The sequence below is a fragment of the Cotesia glomerata genome, linkage group LG7, assembly GCF_020080835.1.
Source record: "Cotesia glomerata isolate CgM1 linkage group LG7, MPM_Cglom_v2.3, whole genome shotgun sequence".
Lineage (NCBI taxonomy): Eukaryota > Metazoa > Arthropoda > Insecta > Hymenoptera > Braconidae > Cotesia > Cotesia glomerata.
The window spans coordinates 14,743,025-14,765,180 of record NC_058164.1 but is presented as its reverse complement, the minus strand read 5'-3'; the positions used below and the strand labels follow the sequence as shown (position 1 = coordinate 14,765,180).

At 37.1% G+C, this 22,156-nt stretch overlaps 2 protein-coding genes across 2 annotated transcripts; both read right to left on the bottom strand.

The window, feature by feature from the left end:
• Window positions 1–7,539: 7,539 nt before the first annotated feature.
• LOC123269655 lies at window positions 7,540–8,835 on the bottom strand. Its single transcript, XM_044735489.1, has one exon. It carries the CDS (start codon window positions 8,833–8,835, stop codon window positions 7,540–7,542), a length of 1,296 nt encoding a protein of 431 aa, XP_044591424.1.
• Window positions 8,836–8,866: 31 nt separating this feature from the next.
• Window positions 8,867–9,957, bottom strand: LOC123269654. The gene is made up of 2 exons (XM_044735488.1): window positions 9,459–9,957; window positions 8,867–9,357 (listed from the first exon to the last, which is right to left on the bottom strand). The coding sequence occupies exons 1-2, from the start codon at window positions 9,955–9,957 to the stop codon at window positions 8,867–8,869; spliced, it is 990 nt and encodes a 329-aa protein (XP_044591423.1).
• Window positions 9,958–22,156: the final 12,199 nt, after the last annotated feature.

Here is a 22,156-nt window from a genome sequence, read left to right as displayed (position 1 = left end):
AGAGAGCAAAGGAAGATGCTGGAAAGAGCTCATATACGAGGTCGACAAAGACGTGTGGGGTCGGCCGTATAAGGTGGTCATGACGCACCTGAAGAAACAACAAATGCCGTCACCTACGTGTCCCCAACTCCTTCAGAAAATCGTCACTGCGCTGTTTCCACAGCAACACAGTCTCAATTATCAGTCAACGCAAGATGAACTGGACGACATTCCACCTGTCACTGAAGAAGAATTGTTGGAGGCCTGTAATCGGGTAGGAAATAATAAAGCGCCGGGATTGGACGGAATCCCTAATATAGCCTTGAAAACCATCATAAAGGCAGCACCAACATTATTTCTAGACGCTTACAACGCATGCCTCAAGGAGGGGACTTTTCCTCGTAAGTGGAAACAGCAACGGTTAGTACTTTTACCTAAAGGAAAGAAACCGCCAGAAGAACCGTCATCTTACCGACCACTCTGCATGCTAGATACGGCGGGTAAGATATTTGAGCGTATCATCCATCAGCGAATAGATGCAGTAGTCGACCCACTCTTGGCAGACAACCAGTATGGATTCCGGAAAGGACGATCAACCCTGGACGCGATCAACCTGGTTGTTAATACGGCCAAAGAGGCAATCGCAGGAACTAGATGGAAGGGTGGAACGAAGAAGTACTGCCTGGTGGCTGCCTTGGACATCAAAAATGCTTTCAATTCCGCTGATTGGGACTGCATCATGCAAGCTCTCGACGAGAAAAACGTGCCAACATATCTTCGCAGACTAGTGATTAGCTATTTTACAGATAGAGTGCTGAAATACGATACAAAGAATGCTCCGAAAGAGTATGATATAACCGGTGGTGTGCCACAGGGCTCTGTTCTTGGTCCACTTCTGTGGAATATCATGTATGACGGGCTCCTGAGACTGAAGCTTCCAAGATGTGTCAAACTGGTAGCGTATGCGGATGATGTTGCCGCAGTGATCGTCGCCAAATACCTCGACGAGATTCAACATCTGTTTGACATCACTTTTGAGCAGATCAACCAGTGGATCGATACAGTGAACCTACAACTGGCCAAGCAGAAGACCGAAGCAGTGCTTATTACCAGCCGAAAAGAAGTTGAAACAATTAAGCTAAAAGTCGGTGACCGGGAAAACACATCACAACCTCATATACGATATCTGGGAGTGATGCTTGATGCCCGACTCAACTTCAAGCAGCAAGTGGAACACCTCTGTACGAAAGCGTCAGTAGTGAGAGCTAGTCTCGCACGATTGATGCCGAACGTCGGAGGCCCAAAGCAGAGCAGGAGGCTACTATTGTCATCAGTAGTCACATCGGTACTCACCTACGGAATATCCATTTGGGCTGACGCACTAGAGGTACAAGATTCATGGAGAAAAGCTGGACCAATATATCGTATGAGTGCCCTACGAGTTGCAAGCGCCTTTCGAACAATATCAGAGGAAGCAGTGTGTGTCATTTCCGGAACTTTGCCGCTCAGAGTCTTAGCTGAGGAAAGACGGAACCTTTACCAACGAAAGAGGACAACCACACAGAGTGCCGAGGAACTCAGAGCTGAAGAACGGCAGAACAGCATCGCACGATGGCAATCGCAGTGGGACGCTGCGACAACAGGGAGATGGACACACCGTCTTATACCGAAGATCGACGTTTGGCTAAACCGAAGTCATGGCGAGGTCAATTACTATCTGACGCAGTTGTTGTCAGGACATGGATGTTTTCGGACGTATCTTCACCGCTTCAAGCATGATGATTCACCGGAGTGCCCGTCCTGCCCAGGAATCAATGAAGACGCGGAGCACGTTTTCTTTGAGTGCCCACGATTTTACCCACAGCGAGATGAGCTGGAGATGATCCTAAAGAAGAAAATCCAACCAGAGACAATAGTAGAAGCAATGTTGTCATTAAGAGCCTCCTGGAACGCCATCAGCACATTTGCAACAGAAGTCCTTATAGACTTGCATTCCATCGAAAGAAGAAGAGCAAATGACAACAACTAGAAGAAAGGTAAAATAACACCTTAGCTACCAGAAGAAAGAGCAGTAGCTAGATCCTCCCCTCACGAAGTAATGCCTAACGGCGGTTTCGATGAGGGATTAGGGGAAAGAGAGAAAGGGGTTTAGGGTTTAGTGGGTAGGGGCGCTAGCGTCGAGTTTTAGTATGACACTGCGTCGAGTCGCCACATATCCAGGCCAAACAACTATGCCTAGAATCCGTAAAAAGGATTACCCCCCCTAAAAAAAAAAAAAAAAAAAAACAACACACACACACACACATACACACACATACACAAACACACACACACACACACATACACCTACACGCACGGGACGAAACAGAAGCAGGTGCTGCTACAAATGTGGCGGAGAGAACCACAAGGCCGTAAACTGCACGGAGAAGCCAAAATGCTTCCTTTGTGCTCCGGACAAAAATGCCCAGGATTGTCTATGCCATATTTTTGGCACTTGAGCTTGCAAGGCATTCCGCACAGCATTTGTAGAAGCCACGAGAGGGCAGAAATGACACGCATACTACAAGGCAACCTGAATAGGTACGCCTTTGCGCAAAACCTGCTGCGCCAGCGTGTCTTTGAAGATAAAATCGACGTCTGCTTTATCTGCGAGCAATATCTAAACATCGAAGGTAAAACATGGTTCGCAGACGAAACTGGCATGGCAGTAATTTGGATTGTGAACACAAAGAACGTTACCGTCAACAACAGTGGAAGTGGAGCAAGTTTTGTCTGGATTCAAATCTCCACAACCTACTTCATCAGCATCTATCTCTCACCTAAAGAAGGGGTTAGTGTGTTCCGACAGAAACTGGCAAATATAGAAAATGCGGTCACTAAGTTCAACGGCGAAGTCACCGTAGCCGGAGACTTCAACGCTAAATCGGCTGAGTGGGGCGCTGCTTTCTCCGACACCAGAGGTAACGAGGTCGCTGACGTCGCGGAAAGACTCGACCTCATAGTGCTGAACACCGGGAACACCACGACCTTTAGAAGACCAGGGTACCAAGAGTCCATCCTCGACATTTCGTTGGCGACTCCAAGGACTGCCAACATGATTGAAGACTGGACAGTATCCGAAGAATACAGTGGCAGTGACCACCAGTTTGTGACATTCAACGTTGGATTGTCATCTACTCCGGTTTCACAACGCGACCTTTCTAAGCGGAAGTGGAATGCCAAAAGGCTTGATCCAGAGGCATTGCGAGCTTCACTTGCACGAAGCTGGTCTATCCTTCATAATAACCCGATTCCGGATACCTGCAGCGAGCCGGAAAAGGCAGTGCTAAACATGATGAAGGAGATTGCTGCCGCATGTGACGCCTCTATGCTGCGACTGAAAAATAGGAGTTTCCACAGGCCGGCGTACTGGTGGTCAACAGACATAGCAGAACTTCGCAAAAGATGTCATCAGCTACGTCGCCGCGCAACGAGAGCCGCAAAACGCTCCTCAAGCGAGGACTTGTATTCAAAAGAATACAAGCAGACCAAAAAGACGCTAAACCGAGCCATTAAAGCAAGAAAAGCGATATTGTGGAAACAGATCTGTAATGATCTCGACAAGGACATCTGGGGCAAAGCCTACCAATTTGTCACCAAACGACTTGAAAAGGCTTCACTAGAAGCGCCGAAGTCTCCTGCCTTAATGGACAGCATTGTAGCGGAGTTTTTCCCCAAACACCCGCCGCGGGAGAAGAAACACTACGCTAAAAACAGCGAAGGAACACCCTTCGCTGCGGCCACGATAGTAGTAGACAGTGTAGAAGAGGCCGAATTACTGGTTCGGAAAACCATTGACGCCGTCGAGACCTGGCTTGATAAACACCACCTGAAACTCGCCAAGCATAAAACCGAGATGGTTGTTCTGACACGTCAAAAATGGTTCCCAAAACCATTCGCTGTGGACAAGGAAGGAACAACACTGACGTCAACAAGGGCCCTGCGCTATCTAGGGGTAATGATAGAGGAGAAACTATCTTTCCGCGAACACCTTGACAGTGTATGCTAGAAAGCCAGCAAGGAGGTGTCTAGCCTAGCAAGAATCATGACCAACACTATGGGACCAAGAATCAAAAAGAGAAGAGTTCTTCTAGAAGTAGTCCACTACTGGTACTGCTTTATGGAGCAGAAATATGGGCAGGCATATTGAAACAGAAGACCTACCAACAAAAAATAGCGGCAATGCAGCGGCGAGGCGCTCTCAGGGTTGCCGGCGCCTATCGAACGGTTTCCGAGGCGGCTATATTGGTCATTGCGGGAGCCGCACCCATTGACCTACTCGCGTTTGAGAGAGCGAAACTCTATGAAGCTAAAAACAGTGACGAAAACATGAAGGACGCAAGAATGAGGATAAAGGCGGAAACGCAACAAGAGTGGCAGGACCGATGGACATCGGGAGAGATGGGCAGATGGACGACACGCCTGATCCCAAACAACAACGTCTGGCTTTCTCGGGAATACGGAGAAACGGACTTTTTCTTGAACCAGCTATTGACGGGACATGGGCAGTTCAATGCCTGTGTTTTTGAGATGGGACTGAACAGCACACCAAGGTGCAAATACTGCCCAGACAAAATTGACAACGTCGAGCACACGTTCTTTGAGTGTGACCGGTGGAAGGACGACAAAAGTAGTACTAATGAAACTATTGGCGCCACGCTCTCCCCTGAGAGCTTAGTAACCTGCATAATCAAAAAAGAAGATAACTGGTCAGCTGTCGCAGCTTATGCGCAGCGTCTTTTAAACGAAAAAATCGCAGAAAGAGACTAGTAACTAGGAGCAACCGTCGTGAGACGCAACACGGACTGGATTGAAGTAATGCTAACGCGTTCCCGATCCAGTCTTCCCCGTAACATCTATGGGGAAAGAGAGAGGAGAATGTTTAGTCGGTATTGTTGTCAATGATATTGACTTCCGAGTCCGACATACCCAGAACAAGCATCTCGTCCTGGTATACGTGAATGTATTTGACCTCCTCTATAAAAAAAAAAAAAAAAAAAAAAAAACACATACATACAAACATAGTGACAACCTCGCGGGGATAGTCAGGGAAGTTTCCTGTGACCTTCAAACGTCGAGATCTGATGAAAACTCGATTTTTGTAAAACGGGGTGAAAATAATAACTTCCCGATTTTCGAAAATCTTCGATTTTCTTAGTGGGAAGTTAAAAATGGGCTTAAAAAGTGAAGTTTTTTGGGCGTTATCGTGACCATATACATCATCCGTACAAACAGACAACTCGACGTCTACCGAAATATTTTTTCAAAACGTTTTTTTCATACTATCTAGAAAAAAATATGTTTTTCAAAGTATTTACTGTCGTAAAAAAGTGTTATTGTTGATATTTGTCGATACCTTAAGTGCAAAAAAGTTCAAATAAAAGTAATTTAAAGTGAGATAATTGCTTGACCTTGAGAGAGTAAGAGTAAGAGTGAGAAAGCACTACTCACGAAGTGCCCAAACTAAGCGCCTGTTAAAAATTCTATGAAAATCGAATTTATCGACTCACCCCAAAATATCTGAGAAAAAGACTAAACACAGCTGCTGTTAAAAGCGGAACTCAAAATTCCAATTTTAAAAGGTTCTTCACGAAAGTTACATTTTGGCACACCCTAATATATATATATATATATATATATATATATATATATATATATATATATATATATATATATATATATATATATATATATACTAGCTAAAACGGCAAAAGTTGTTTTGCAATAAAAATACTTTCCTAGTAATTTCTAGTGTAGACAAAAATAGCTTACTTATTGTAAGTATGTATGTATGTTAGAATGTGTATATTGTATGTATGTAAGAATGTGGTATATGCGTGAAATAAGCATGGAGCGCTGTGAACGATGAGGGAATATAAAAATAACAAAATGCAAACATTATTTTTAAGTTATTATAATTTATTCCTTAAAATTATATATCATTAATTAAACAATTACGACAGTAACACTATTAAACAATATCAATCTCTTAATGCTATAGCGTGAACAGTATTTTTTGTTAGTCCATCTTTAGCTAACACAAACAAACTGGATGGTTTACCCACTCGAGAGCATGCCACGTATAATTGTCCGTGTGAAAAACATGGTGTTCTCAAATCTAATCCACAAACAGACATCGTTTGACCTTGGGATTTGTTGATAGTCATTGCAAATGCCAATCTAATCGGAAACTGAATACGTTTGAATTGAATTGGCACATCTGTAGGTATAATAGGAATCCGTGGTATGAGTATATTTTCACCTCTGAACTTGCCATTTAAAATCCTGGCTTCGATCACGTTTTTCATTAATTTTTGAATGACTAATCGCATACCGTTGCACAGCCAGGGCGGGTTCAAATTACGAAGCAAGATAATTGGAGATCCAACCTTTAATTGTAAATTATGCGGTGGCATGCCTGGCAAATCCAGTGAGTTCAAAAACTCTGTGGGAAAATTTACTGCTTCGCTGTCGTCGCAAACTGTATCAATAGATTTATATGATACCAAGTTCCCTGGCAACAACATTTGTATCTTCAGATTTAAATTGTCAACGTCTACATTTTTGCCGCTAAAATCGCTCTTTCTGCAAGCCACTCATGATTTATGTACTGTGTGTGTACATCGGGAAATATTTGTTCAATGAGAGTATCTTGCGAATCAGCGATTGTGCAGAAATCGGTCGGTAATTTTACGTATCCAGTTTCATCTATAGCAACTTTTCCATCACCGATATCTAAGAGTTGTTTTGAAAATGTTTCAGCGGATGGATCTTGAAGCATTTGAACGCGCATGTTTATTTTTAGCTGTAATTTTTCAACATTACGCCACAATGGAGATGATTTTAAGCAAGCGTTGATCTCATCAGCATATGTTGAACGTGGAATGACTGGAAGTGTTTGTCTGAAATCACCTGAAAGGACCAACAGAGTTCCGCCAAATAGTTTGTCACTGTTTTTAATATCTTTCAATGTCCTGTTCAACGCCTCAAGTGAATGTTTGTGTGCCATAGTACATTCATCCCAAATAATAATTTTACACCGTTTCAGCACAGTGGCCATGGACGATTGTTTCTTAATGTTGCATACTGCGTCGGGGTTATTCTGAATATTTAGTGGCAGCTTAAATACTGAATGAGCTGTTCTACCTCCATCCAATAAAGTTGCTGCAATGCCCGATGATGCAACAGCCAATGCGATGCCATTATTTGATCGTATTTCAGCAAGAATTAGCGAAATAACGAATGTTTTGCCAGTTCCACCTGGTGCATCCAAAAGAAGAACCCACCTTGTACAGCTGAAACTGCGAGCATAATGCGATCATAAATGGTTCTTTGTTCCTCATTCATTAGTGGGACATTGCGGGCAACAATCGCTGCCATTTCTACAGTACTGTACTGCAGTTCACGATTCATTTCAGTATTCATTAAATCAGATGCAGTTCGATTTGGCGAATTCATACCGAAATTACTAAGTGGTAAGTTGGCAATGACAATGCAAGGATCCTCAATAGCAATCAATGCTTAATTGTACATTTCGTCGCTGAATGTTATGGTTAGATCGTGGCACCGTATACGATGTTGATGCAATATATCATCAGTCATTGAATCTTTGTGATTTTCCCATAATATCTGTGCTCGGGCTGGGAAACATGTAGTCAACACTATAGCGAATAGTAGACGAATTTGTATTGCTGTACAGTTCAATGCACCTTCAGCAAGCATGCATTCCCACTGGTTGTCGTCTTCCAGCAAGCCGAGTGCAAGGTATGCATCTTTATACGTTGGATATTGTTGCCCATTCACTTTACGTATATCTTGAAATGATAATGGGCCAGTAACATTAACCAACAACAGTCGAAGATAAAAGCACTCCGTGTGTCTTGGATTGACTGTAAATAATCGCCCCAAGACGTTTGATTTAAATAAATTGAAACATGCAGCAACTGGTGAGCCTTGCTTGCGGGGCATCCATGTTTTTGTTTGAGTCCATGTGAAATAGCGTGGTACTTGTGAATAGAGTAATGTTCGTGCAAAGGCACCAAAATCATCCGCACGATTACACAATTCAAAAAATGCAGTGAGTGTAGTTTTAGGTGGATTTATTGCACGATCAATCGCTGTCTCGTTTGTGAAAAATACACGCTGATCGTTTTCAAGATGGATGGCTAACTGAACAACTGCTGGATCCCGTTCATGAATTGGAAAACCAAAGATACGCCAAGCAGCTTCATTGGAGCTGATGTACCGACCAATTTGGTAGAGCGTTATTTCATCGTTTTTATTCACTGGAGGAGCATTCACATTAGTATTTTCCACTCTAAACACAGCCATATCACTGCCTTTATGGACATACTTGCAAATGTATTTGATGCTTTTCACAGAACTGCAGAACTCAATATTAATATGAGCATTATATGTCTTGCTCAGCAGAGGCGAATATGGCACCACCCAACGATTGTCAATATCAATGTCTGTGTTGATGATATTTTTAATAAATGATTGTCCGCCATTTTCAGGATTTCTTCGACGATATATTGGGTATCCGTCGACATTTGTGACCGTATCATTGGTAAAATCATTAGGGAAATTTTTAGTACATTTTCTATCAGCCATGCAAGGCGATGAACTATTAAGAGTACCACATGGACCATGAATCATGTTTGTTGTAACAATATCAAACAGCAGTTGGTCAGTGGATGGATCTGAAATTTCCGCAGAAATGATACTATCGATTTCTTCAGGACGGATTTTGTCGATGAACCAAACCAAAATGTGTGCATGAGGTAATCCTCGCTTTTGCCACTCAACCGAATACATCCAGCAACGTGTGGGACCAAATACATGTGATTTAGTAATGAAACTTATTAAAGACTTCAACTTTTGTCTGAACACGTGCTGTAATGTCATGGCGATGTATTGCATTTTGGCCAGGCAGTAGCAAAGATGTAATCTCTGGCCATTTTGGATTACATGTGAACGTGATAAATAAACATGGTCGTCCATATTCGCGCACGAAAGTCAGAGCATCCTGTATATATTCTTGCATATGACGTGGACTGCCTACGTACGATGATGGTAAAATGACATGGTTACCAATTTCGGCGACGTCGGCGTTGTTGTTTATAGCGTCTCGCAAATGAATGTACTCTTCCGCGCGCAGCTTTTGTTGATTATATCGTAAGTATCGTAGTCGTTCGCCTTCTATCTTCGCGTACATGTCGACCATGAATTGTTGACAAAGCTCACGACATCGTAAAATGACGTTGTCCAGGCCACGTCTAATCATTAATCGGTACGCATAATAATCCTTTGAGCTAACTTTCTTGTTTGTTTCAGCTCCTGTAATATTTGTTCATAAAAATTAATTTAAATTTATTACGTTCAATAATTTAATTGTTTTGTTAAATGATTAATGATCAAATTAATAATCAATGAAGTACCTGATACGGGATCTCGTTGTTTTATGTTTATGCAATATCCGTCTTGTCCCTTCCAGAATATTAGCGGATATTGGAGAGCGTCATATGAACGATGTGTGTCAGCAATGAACTGAAGATTATTATTTCTTCTACGAATCACAATTTCTCGTGCAGCTGTACAATCGCCAACCATGATTCCAGCAACATCATCAACAATGGATGCATTCAATCTACGAATATGCTCTCCAGCTGGTGTATTATCAGGATTAATGACGATAGCGTGATTATCGCTTTGTAATTGGTGCATATGTGATTTGAATATTTTCAACAACTCGTTGTGCTCGTTCAAAAGAGCATCTAGCTCGCTGACGATGCGCCTGGCATAAAGTGAATCAAGGTTATTATAATCACAACGTGCATTCACGCGATTGGCAAGTGCGCTTCCGGAATCCTCGTCGCCCATAAAGTAGATTTGTAAGAATTTATGTGGTTCGTTTGGCATTGGCAGCAGTGAGCCCATTTTATGATAAACTTGGCCTCTGATTTTGAATGTAGAATTAAATTGTTGACCATTTGCATTAGTATTTCGAACTATTTCTGTTGCTCCGAAAGATGTCATTTGAAAGCATGAATTGAATCTTCGAATTGACTTCAGGAACACGTTAGAATCTGGATCCGTGCCGATAAGTAAGCCGTTCAATGGTTCAGGTGGTGTTTCAATTTCAGGTAGTTACACTTTTCCTGACGCGCAACCAGCTGGCTCATTTTTGAATTTCAGAGCATGACAATGCGGACATTCCTTGTCCATAGCACCAATTACCACTTTTGAATGAGCATAATATTCAATATCGGGCTCATACTGGAATGCTAGACGCAGGAATAAATCAGATATAAATGCTCGATGTACCTGTTGTCGTTGTTGGTCATTTGTTCTTCGTTTATTGACTGTGAAACGGCGTGATTGTCGTTGTTCTAATCTTCTGACTTCATTGCGTTCAGCTCGTGTATCTTCTGGCTCTTCTTGATGCAATTGCGCCATTCTGACACGTGCATCAGTATTTTGTTGCTGGATTTGTTCTTCTGTTCTTTCGGATCTGCTATTTCGCAAGTTTCGAGCTTTACTTGTACTGCGGCTCAAATCAGCCCCTTGGCGTTTTCTTGGCATTGCTCACTGTACAAAACATACATAAATAGAATTAATGAAATTATTTAATGATGAAAAATGTTAAAATTATAATTAGGGCCAGGATTTTTGCCGTAGTTTTGAAATGATTAGTTTTAATTTATGAAATTATTACAAAAATATAAGTTTTATGGAAAAATTTTTCAAACAAAAGTAAAAAATTAAATTTTATGAAAACATTGTCTCTTATAATTTTTTCATACAACCAATATTTCCATTGACATTTTAAAATAAAGATTCGTAATGATTGATTTTTTGGAAACTATGAAAATCTTAATTGTTCAATTACATTTTTTTAATAAAATTAAATTAAAATTACATTTTTATAAGATCAACAACATTTTCGATATAAATAAAAAAAAGTATACTTACAACACAAAATCCGTTGTTATTGGAAGCTCGTGTCACGTGTTGAGTACTTTTGAGGTTATAAAATCACTTGATTAACTGATCGTGCAAAATACACTCAAAATTGATAATTTCATTATTATTGATAAAATAGGAATGATTAAAAGTTAATATAAGAGTTACACTGAGATAGCAAAATAATAATTTTCAACGTTACTACTACACTTGATGCATAAACAATAATAATGGCCGACAACTGTGTAGGGAGTGAGAAAGAAAGGAGACCGGCTTCGTTCTCATCCCTACTCCGTGCTGTTTACTGGGTCAGAAGTGACACCTGTAGACATTTGGTGGGGATAACTAATTAAATGACGATTTATCAGTTTTTGACCGGAGAGGAAAAATGATTAAATTACTAAAGTTGCTATTAAAAAATAAGGGTTGAACGTAGAAGGGTGAAAATTGAGGATTGTATGTATTTTTGTATGTTGTATCATAAAAAAATAGAAATTAAAAATTTTGTCTAAAAAATAAAAAAAAAAATTTAGGGGTGGACTACCTCTAACATTTAGGGGGATGTAAAATAGATGTTAGCCGATTGTCATAGATACCGGATAAGCACAAAAAATTTCATCAAAATCGGTCAAGCCGTTTCGGAGGAGTATGGCAACGAAAACTGTGACACGAGAATTTTATATATTATATATATATATATATATATATATATATATATATATATATATATATATATATATGTATATATATATATATATATATATATATATATATTAGGGTGATTTTTTTTTTGGTCCCATCGTGAATTCTTGTTGGAAATACCCAAAAAAAAATTCCCTGAAAGTTTGAGCTCTTAATATTAATTAACGTCCTCGACCAAGGCATGTGAATATTTCCCATTGAAAATACACAAAAACTTTGATTTTTAATTTTTGAATTTCTGAAGCTCAGCGGCATTTCATGGGATCACTTTGATCGAAGATGGTTTTTTCTTAGAATTAAACGCTCTACAAAAGTGCTCATTGCCGCAAAGTCGTAACTCACACTGGCGAGACAGTACGGGCCACTGAACCTGATTTTTTCATAAAATTGGCGTTTTTTCGCATTTATCTCGTAAATATCAAGAGCTACGGAAAAATGTAAATGACAAACTCGTAGAAAATTCAATTTCCAACAAAAAAAGTCCTATAGACCAAATCGCTAAGATCAATATTAAGCGAGATATTGAGCCTTGAATATATTTTTTCGTGAAATTTTGGCCGATCATTGATTTAAACTTATTAATATCTTGTTTACTTTCTCTGTGTTTTATATTTTTTTTTTAATATATTTTTTTAAGGCTAGAAAACTAAAGCAAAATTAATAATCTACAATATTTAACCTTTAATGATAATAAACATTTAATCAAACTCTTTTCTCTTTGTTTCTTCTCCGTCAGTAGGTACTTAATAATCTAATGGCAACGTTGCGATGTTACTAACATCGTGGTGATTCTCCCACCAGTTGATCAACAACGTTTGACAAAAAGTACGCGACCAGCGAAAGCTCAGTCATTGTCCGCAAATCGACAGCCTCTCTCCTCTCCAAAAATCCCCTCTTTTACGTAACCTTGAATTAGTTTAATAAATCGCCCGCCTAATTGCAGCGCTTTCTTTGTTCTTTATTGTGTGATACTAATGCCGCAAATATCGAGAACAAAGCTCAGTGAACACTGAATGTACTCGCGTCGCATTTGTATGCTTTACGTTGCGTTACATTTTTCTATCATTTTTATTCTTGTCAAAGATGTCTGAACAAATCGGAAATAGAGTTTATAATTATTTAATTGGATTTGAAATTCATAATATTAATAATATTAAGTTACCTTCGTGTAGGGATGTATTGAATCTCTTTATGTACAAACATCAATCCTTAAAATTAAGTATACGAGCAAGTGCTAGTAGTGTGATCAGTGATACGAATGCTATTTGGGCTAATCTTTTGATTCCAACTTCTCGACCTCAGCACAGTATTAAAAAATTGGAAAAAATTCACAGTGACTACATGAAACTGAAGAATCATCGAAGTCGTGCAAAGACATCGAAAAGACTACGAACAAATGTGGAACAGTTTAGCAAACATCTTGATAAATTATTTGACATTGCAAATTGTGCTGCACTAAAAAATTTACCGAAAAATTTGCAGCAATTTTTGACAGATTGTCGTAAAGGAAATAGAAATATCCATCTACCAGCAATTGACGTTATACCAGAAGAAACTTCTGGAAATCTGTCTGCGATGGAAGTAGAAACTCCCAATAATGAGGAAATTGGTTAGTTCTAATATTATAATAGTTTTGTTTAATTATATTTGATTTGTTTAACATTCAGCTAATATGTTTACTAATTCACTGTTAACATTTTTCATTTCAGGAATGAAATTATTCTAACAGTCGTGCTTAAATAGTTTCTGTAGTTCCATATCAAATTCCAGTGAATTGAAGCGAACTTGTTCAGACTTTGAAGATACAGTGCCAGCGCCTAAGAAAAATAAAATTGATATTCTGACTTCGGAATTAGTATTAGCACTAGATAGAACTAAAACTAGTAACAGAAATGCGATGTACATCATTTCTGCTGTTATTCAAAGTTTAGGACTTGAGATTGATAAATATAATTTAAGTTACTCCACTATTCGCAATGCGCGTATTTCAAAAAGAGAAGAAATTGTCGATACGATCAAAGAAGAAGAAATTTTTGATGACTCTCTCGTAGTGCACTGGGATGGAAAGATGCTTCCTGCGGGAAATGGTCAACCAAAAGCAGAACGATTATCAATACACGTCACCAGAATAAATACTGATAAAAATTTAAAAACTCCGATTCTCTCTGATGTCACAGGTGAAAGCCAAGCTTCAGCCATTTTTGAAACGCTGATAGAGTGGGATCTTTGCGATAATGTTAAAGCAATGTGCTTTGATACAACTAGTTCAAATACCGGTAAGTTAATGTTGTGGTTGAATGAATTTATATCACAGTATTTGTTTTTTGACTTGGGAAGAAATTTTCAAATAAGAATTTGATTAATTTTTTAAATTATTTTTACGAATATTGAGTTAAAATATAAGCTGAGTCAAAAATTTAAATAACTGATAATTAAATAACAGTTTATCAATAACTAATTCTTTGTTTTAGGTTGTTTTAATGGCGCATGTGCATTATTAGAAGATAAAATTGGCCGTGACTTATTATATCTTGCTTGTCGCCATCATACTTCTGAATTGATGTTACGAAATGTTGCAGAAGTTGCTTGGCCAGTGACGAATAGTCCAAATGTACCAATTTTCAAAAGACTCAGAGATAATTGGGAAAAAATTGATAAATCTGCGTATGAAATCGGCACAGAGGATAAAGATATTGCACTTTTTTTAAATCAAAGAAAAGACGATATTCTTGACTTCATAGAAAATCAACTGAAGGTATTAATTAATTCATAAATAGTTTTACCATTGAAAGAATTATTATTTATAAAGTTAATTTCTTTTACAGTCATTAGATCTTTCTGATACACTGATAGAAGGACTTGTTAATATTTAATAAGCTTTATTAACTGTTAATAAATGATTTTTTAACATCATGGGATTTGATAAATATTTATTAACAGTTAATTAGTATTCATTACGTAGAATTTATTAACTGTTAATAAATATTTATTAATTTATTAATAGTTAATAAATATTTGTTAACTGTTAACAAATATTTATTTAGGATAAAAAGCAAAAATAGCAATTTTCTTTTGACACTTTTTATAACCCTATAACTGGAATACATTGATAACACCGGCACACAAAAAAAAAAAAGTTGTCTGTACTTGGGACGCGCCACATATATTCCCATGTAATTTGACCCGCTGAACCCGAATTTGAGGTCCGTTTGGCCCCTACACCCTAGGATTTTGAGAAAACTGTAAAAAACCGAAAAAAAACGGGAAAATTGGGGGTTTTGGTGATTGAAAAATTTTTTTAGATTCTAACTATGCATGATTTTCATGTATTTCGATCTGCTTTATACTTATCTGAAGTGTACTCAGACCAGCAGCCATTAAAAGTCTAAGTAAATCCCGAAAAACCCATGAAAATTGCGAAAAAAACAAAAATTCCCAATATTGTGATAAAAAATGTATTGAGCTAAATATATGATGATTTTCATGTAGGTTTATCGACGACATATAAATCTCCAACTTTTATAACTCAGACGTCTCGAAAACATCAAACAAATGTGCAAAAACCCCGAAAATTGGAAAAAATCAAATGTAATATAATAAAAATCGAGTTATTATTCAAAATAAATAAAAAATCATATCATTCGATCTGTGGTGCATAAAAAAAGTATTTCGTCCTAAGACTTAAAAATTAATTTTTTCGGAAAATATCATCAAAACCCTTTGGATTTGAATTTTAATTCGTTCTCCGCTTATATCTCACCCTTTTATCTTCAAACGTCCTGCATAAAGGGTTTCTCTTTCGTTTCCTCTCTTCTTCGGGTAAATCTCTCTTCAGAGTCCAACAATGATCTGCCATCATATTTACATCCCACGTTCCTTGATATCGTTTTTCCATCACACTAATGTCTTGATGGAATCTCTCACCTTGCTCTTCACTAAAATCACCAAGATTTTCAGGAAAGTGTGAAAGATGAGAATGTAAATAGTGCAATTTTGTATTCATTAAGCAACCTAAAGTATTATAGTTGTATAACAACTCGTCAACTAAAGTTGCGTAGTTATCACTTTTCGTATTCCCTAAAAATTGCTGTGATACTTCCTTAAAACTTCCCCAAGCTGCTCTCTCAATCTCGTTCATCTCATATTCAAGATTAGCATCCTGGAATAGAGTCCGAATTTGGGGTCCATCAAAAATTCCTTCTTTTAATTTAGCGTCACTTATAGCTGGAAATTTTTCGCCCAAGTACTTAAAACAGTTTCCATCTTTATCCAGAGCTTTGACAAATTGCTTCATAAGGCCAAGCTTGATATGAAGTGGGGGCAGCAAGTACTTGGAAGGATCAATTAGAGATTGTCGCGTAACATTGTGAGAACCAGGATTCAAATTTGTTCTTGTTGGCCATTCTGTGTGAATGTAATGATTCTTTCGGTCTCGGCTATCCCACAAACATAAGAAGCAGGGGTACTTTGTGAACCCTGATTGTTGGCCTAGCAATATTGTTGCAATTTTCAGATCACCACAAACCTTCCATTGATGTTCTGAATAGTTTATTTTATCTAATACAACCTGTAAATTGTCATAAGTCTCCCTTTAGTTTAGTCGAATGAGCTACTGGAATCGGTGCCAATAAGTTTCCATTATGAAGAAGCACAGCTTTAAGACTTCGCCTAGAGGAGTCAATAAAAGCCTCCATTCTTCGTCTTTGTAAGTGTTTGGCTTCAACTCATCGATCAGTCCTTTTACATCTGAACAGTACACAAATGAATTTTCGCTGTCTTTTGTAAAATACTTCCGGAACTCTTTTTCCCTATCACGATAAAAATAAGCTGTTGTATTTTTAGCTAATAATTTTTTTTCCTTAAAGCTGAGGCTAAATGTTCAGCTTTTACCTTAGATAGTCCTAAGTCTCGTACAAGGTCATTCAATTCAAGTTGATCGAAGACTTCAGGGTCTTTACTTCTAGGAACACCACTCGGGATGTATTCTTCATCCTCAGAATGGATCTCTTCGGGTTCAGGATCGATTTCTTCAAAGTTATCTTCAACTTCCATCTCTTCATGTTCATTCACTGGTTCAGGAGCTGCAGGTTCTTCGACATTCAAAACTTTTTCTGCTGGCACAACTGATGTTACGTTGGCATATTGAATTTTATGTTTGGTTGTCGAAGAAAACCTGAAACTTCCGTCGTGCAAAAATAGCAGTTTTTGACTCGTTGGTGCAGACCAAATCACAGGTTTTGAAAATTTCAAGCACTGTTTACTTTTCGTCTGCTCCCCAACGAGTAAGCATCGTGTGACACCGATTGCAAAGTGAATGTGGTACCCAAGTTGCTTCCCAGTTCGTAATCTGGATACCGAAGCAGGTTTCGTAGACATTTTTCAATTTGTTTGAAAAAGATCTACGACTTTCGTTACTTCTAATTCCTCACATATGTAACAGAAGCAATTGGAGTTTTTGTTACATATGTGAGAGACACTTCTTGTCATATTAAACGCTTCAGAAGCCAAGTCACCCACTAATGAAGAGCTGCAGTCACTTGATGACGACGCCTGCGAGCCTGCTTTCTCACTCTGACCAGACGCCGATACTGGGATTCCGGGTCCCTGCATCGTAAAACACTTATTACTTGTGCCTGCCATGACGGCATTCAAGCCGTTAACCCAGGGACTATGCCAGACGGTCCTGTTGCCCGCCGTCACCACGTGGAGGTGCCCTGGTTACAGGCACAAGCATTTAAGCAAGAAATCGATTCTGAGCCCAAAAAGTTCCTAGAAGTGAAAACCCTGAAACATCAGCTTAAAGAAAAAAAATTTATTAACTAAAAATACAACAGCTTATTTTTATCGTGCTAGGGAAAAAAAATCTGATAACATTTTTAAAACGGCGAAAATTCATTAGTGGACTGTTCAGATGTAAGAAGTTTGATTGATGAGTTAAAGCCGAACACTTTCAGGACGAGGAGTGAAAGTTTTTCATTGCTTTGTCTAAGCGAAGTCTCAAAGCACCGACTCCAGTAGCTCATTTGACCAAAAATCATTGAAAAGTTTGTGGTGATCTGAAAATTGCTACACTAGTTAAGCCAACAATCTGGTTCACAATATATCCCTTCTTGTATGTTTGTAGGATAGTCACGATCGGAAAATTCCCTACAGTAGAAAAGAACGGCCAACAAGAAAGAATTTGAATCATGGTTCTCACAACGTTATGCGAGAATCTCTCATTAATCCTTACAAGTACTTGCTGCCACCACTTTATATCAAGCTTGACCTTATGAAGCATTTTGTCAAAGCTCTCGATAAAAATGGCAACTGTGTTAAGTACTTGGACGAAAAATTTCCAGCTATAAGTGACAATAAATTGAAAGAAGGAATTTGTTATGTACCCCAAATTCGGACTCAATTCCAGGATGCTAATCTTGAGTATGAGATGCACAAGATTGAGAGAGCAGCTTGGGGAAGTTTTAAGGAAGTATCTCGAAATTTTTTAGGGAATGTGAATACAAAATTGCACTATTTACAATCTCATCTTTCACACTTTCCTGAAAATCTTGGTAATTTCAGTGAAGAAAGAGAAGAAACATTCCATCAAAACATGAGTGGATGTCAATATGATGGTAGATCATTGTTGGACTCTGAAGAGAGATTTACCCGAAGAAGAGAGGAAACGAAAGAGAAACCCTTTATGCAGGACGTTTGAAGATAAAAGGGTGAGATATAAGCGGAGAACGAATTAAAATTCAAATCCAAAGGGTTTTGATGATATTTTCCGAAGAAATTAATTTTTTAAGTCTTAAGACGAAATACTTTTTTATGCACCACAGATCGAATGATATGATTTTTTATTTATTTTGAATAATAACTCGATTTTTATTATATTACATTTGATTTTTTTCCAATTTTCGGGGTTTTTTGCACATTTGTTTGATGTTTTCGAGACGTCTGAGTTATAAAAGTTGGAGATTTATATGTCGTCGATAAACCTACATGAAAATCATCATATATTTAGCTCAATACATTTTTTTTTATCACAATATTGGGAATTTTTTGTGTTTTTTCGCAATTTTCATGGGTTTTTCGGGATTTACTTAGACTTTTAATGGCTGCTGGTCTGAGTACACTTCAGATAAGTATAAAGCAGATCGAAATACATGAAAATCATGCATAGTTAGAATCTAAAAAAATTTTTCAATCACCAAAACCCCCAATTTTCCCGTTTTTTTTCGGTTTTTTACAGTTTTCTCAAAATCCTAGGGTGTAGGGGCCAAACGGACCTCAAATTCGGGTTCAGCGGGTCAAATTACATGGGAATATATGTGGCGCGTCCCAAGTACAGACAACTTTTTTTTTTTTGTGTGCCGGTGTAATAATTCAATTCACTTAATAAATTAACGTTTTTAATATGTAAAAATATAAAAAATAATTATGAGCTGTGATAGAATTTGGTAGTTTACAATAAATGTTATTATAATGTAATATAATTAATGCAAATAATTTATAAGGATGATTTTTGTTTATAAGCAACCTTCATATCATATGACATTGCAAGCCAAACAAATTCACTCAACCAAGTATTTATTAACTGTTAATAAATATTTGTTATCTATTAATAAATATTTATTAAATATTATTGAATGTACTTTTCTCCCTAATAAATATTTATTTAATGTTAAAAAATATTTATTAAATTAAATTATTATCTTCAAATAAATCAAATTATTAATAGTAAATAAATCCTTTTATCAGTGTAGTTATTTTGCATACTTCGATATAACTCGAATTTTTAAGTGATTTAGTTTTATAAATTTTGCCTTTTTAAATAATATTTTTTACTTTAAAATTCTGAAAATATCTTCTTTTATGGCCGCAATTATTAAATTTTTCTTATTTTTTGTTAGAATCATCATCCGAGAAATGATTACAAGGAGTTTTTGGAGCTGAGCTGTATCTTTTTGGGTGGTATCAAAAGTCATAGAGCCGAATTCAAAGCACCTGGTGCTTTTCATCACGCACGGTGGTTATCGAAAGCTCTCTATCGCTTGAAAATATATATGTTTAGAAACCAGTTTAAAATGGGAGCAAACGAAAAAAAAATTTTGCAGAAAATATGTGTTTTCATCGTAATATTTTATGTAAAAATATGGTTTACTGCTCCTACTGTAATAAATGCTCCAAACTCGAATTTGCAATTAGTAAAAGATCTTATTGACTACAGAAAAATACATCCAGAAATTGCAAATGCAGCACTCGATAAATTGTCTCGGCATTTGTGGTACTTAGACGAAAATCTTGCTTGTTTAGCTCTTTTTGATGAAACTGTGTCAGTAGAAGAAAAAGTAAAAATCGTACAAAAAATAAATTCCCAGGTAGCGGTCAAAAATTCTAATAAACGTTTATCAGTCGCTTATGAAGAAATAACGTCGTTATCTGAGAAAAACATAAGCGATTTTGTTAATCCAAACTCGTTGTTTATTTTTGAGCAATTTGAGCTCCCCTATGAATTTTTGCATACAGATCCAAGTTTGTGGGAATCAAATTTTGAGTATAAACGATGTTATGATACATTCAAAAAGTTAAAAGTAGTAAACGATACTGCGGAAAGAGGAGTAGCGCTAGCCGAAAGTTTTAATGAAGTATTGACTTATAACGAAGATGAAAGACAAAGAATTTTTCAAACTGTTCAGCACCATCGATCTCAATACATATCGTGTAAAAAATCACAATATATTGACAATGAATTAATCTAACAATTCATTTTTCTGCTTTCAATAATAATTAATTGGTATTGTTGTTTTTATTTTTATTAAATACTTATTGTTGTTAATATAATTCGAACTATTATAATTTAATAAACTGTTAATAATATATAAATTATTTAAGTGTAATTGAATTCATAAGTTTTATGCAGAAACTCGTAAATCCATTATTTATTAAAGATTCTTAAGATATAAGCTTTTATAATGTAAGATACTTATCATATCCTGTTTTTCTAGCCTTAAAAAAATATACTGAAGAATAAATATAAAAAACAGAGAAAGTAAACAAGATATAAATAAGTTTAAATCAATGATCGGCCAAAATTTCACGAAAAAATATATTCAAGGCTCAATATCTCGCTTAATATTGATCTTAGCGATTTGGTCTATAGGATTTTTTTTGTTGAAAATTGAATTCTCTACGAGTTTGTCATTAACATTTTTTCCGTAGCTCTTGATATTTACGAGATAAATGCGAAAAAACGCCAATTTTATGAAAAAATCAGGTTCAGTGGCCCGTACTGCCTCGCCAGTGTGAGTTACGACTTTGCGGCAATGGGCACTTTTGTAGAGCGTTCAATTCTAAGAAAAAACCATCTTCGATCAAAGTGATCCCATGAAATGCCGCTGAGCTTTAGAAATTCAAAAATTAAAAATCAAAGTTTTTGTGTATTTTCAATGGGAAATATTCATATGCTTTGGTCGAGGACGTTAATTAATATTAAGAGCTCAAACTTTCAGGGAATTTTTTTTTGGGTATTTCCAACAAGAATTCACGATGGGACCGAAAAAAAAAAAATAAAGTAAAAAAAAAAATCACCCTAATATATATATATATAGCGATTTTAGCGGCAAAAAATGTAGACGTTGACAATTTAAATCTGAAGATACAAATGTTGTTGCCAGGGAACTTGGTATCATATAAATCTATTGATACAGTTTGCGACGACAGCGAAGCAGTAAATTTTCCCACAGAGTTTTTGAACTCACTGGATTTGCCAGGCATGCCACCGCATAATTTACAATTAAAGGTTGGATCTCCAATTATCTTGCTTCGTAATTTGAACCCGCCCTGGCTGTGCAACGGTATGCGATTAGTCATTCAAAAATTAATGAAAAACGTGATCGAAGCCAGGATTTTAAATGGCAAGTTCAGAGGTGAAAATATACTCATACCACGGATTCCTATTATACCTACAGATGTGCCAATTCAATTCAAACGTATTCAGTTTCCGATTAGATTGGCATTTGCAATGACTATCAACAAATCCCAAGGTCAAACGATGTCTGTTTGTGGATTAGATTTGAGAACACCATGTTTTTCACACGGACAATTATACGTGGCATGCTCTCGAGTGGGTAAACCATCCAGTTTGTTTGTGTTAGCTAAAGATGGACTAACGAAAAATACTGTTCACGCTATAGCATTAAGAGATTGATATTGTTTAATAGTGTTACTGTCGTAATTGTTTAATTAATGATATATAATTTTAAGGAATAAATTATAATAACTTAAAAATAATGTTTGCCTTTTGTTATTTTTATATTCCCTCATCGTTCACAGCGCTCCATGCTTATTTCACGCATATACCACATTCTTACATACATACAATATACACATTCTAACATACATACATACTTACAATAAGTAAGCTATTTTTTGTCTACACTAGAAATTACTAGGAAATTATTTATATGGCAAAACAACGTTTGCCGGT

Excerpts from the sequence above, each read along its gene's own strand:
- LOC123269654 (XM_044735488.1), bottom strand. The coding sequence starts at position 9,957 with ATGGGCTCACTGCTGCCAATGCCAAACGAACCACATAAATTCTTACAA. Across the intron at positions 9,358-9,458 it reads ACAACGAGATCCCGTATCAG|GAGCTGAAACAAACAAGAAA; the intron begins GTACTTCATTGA and ends CAAATATTACAG.
- LOC123269655 (XM_044735489.1), bottom strand. The coding sequence starts at position 8,835 with ATGTATTCGGTTGAGTGGCAAAAGCGAGGATTACCTCATGCACACATT.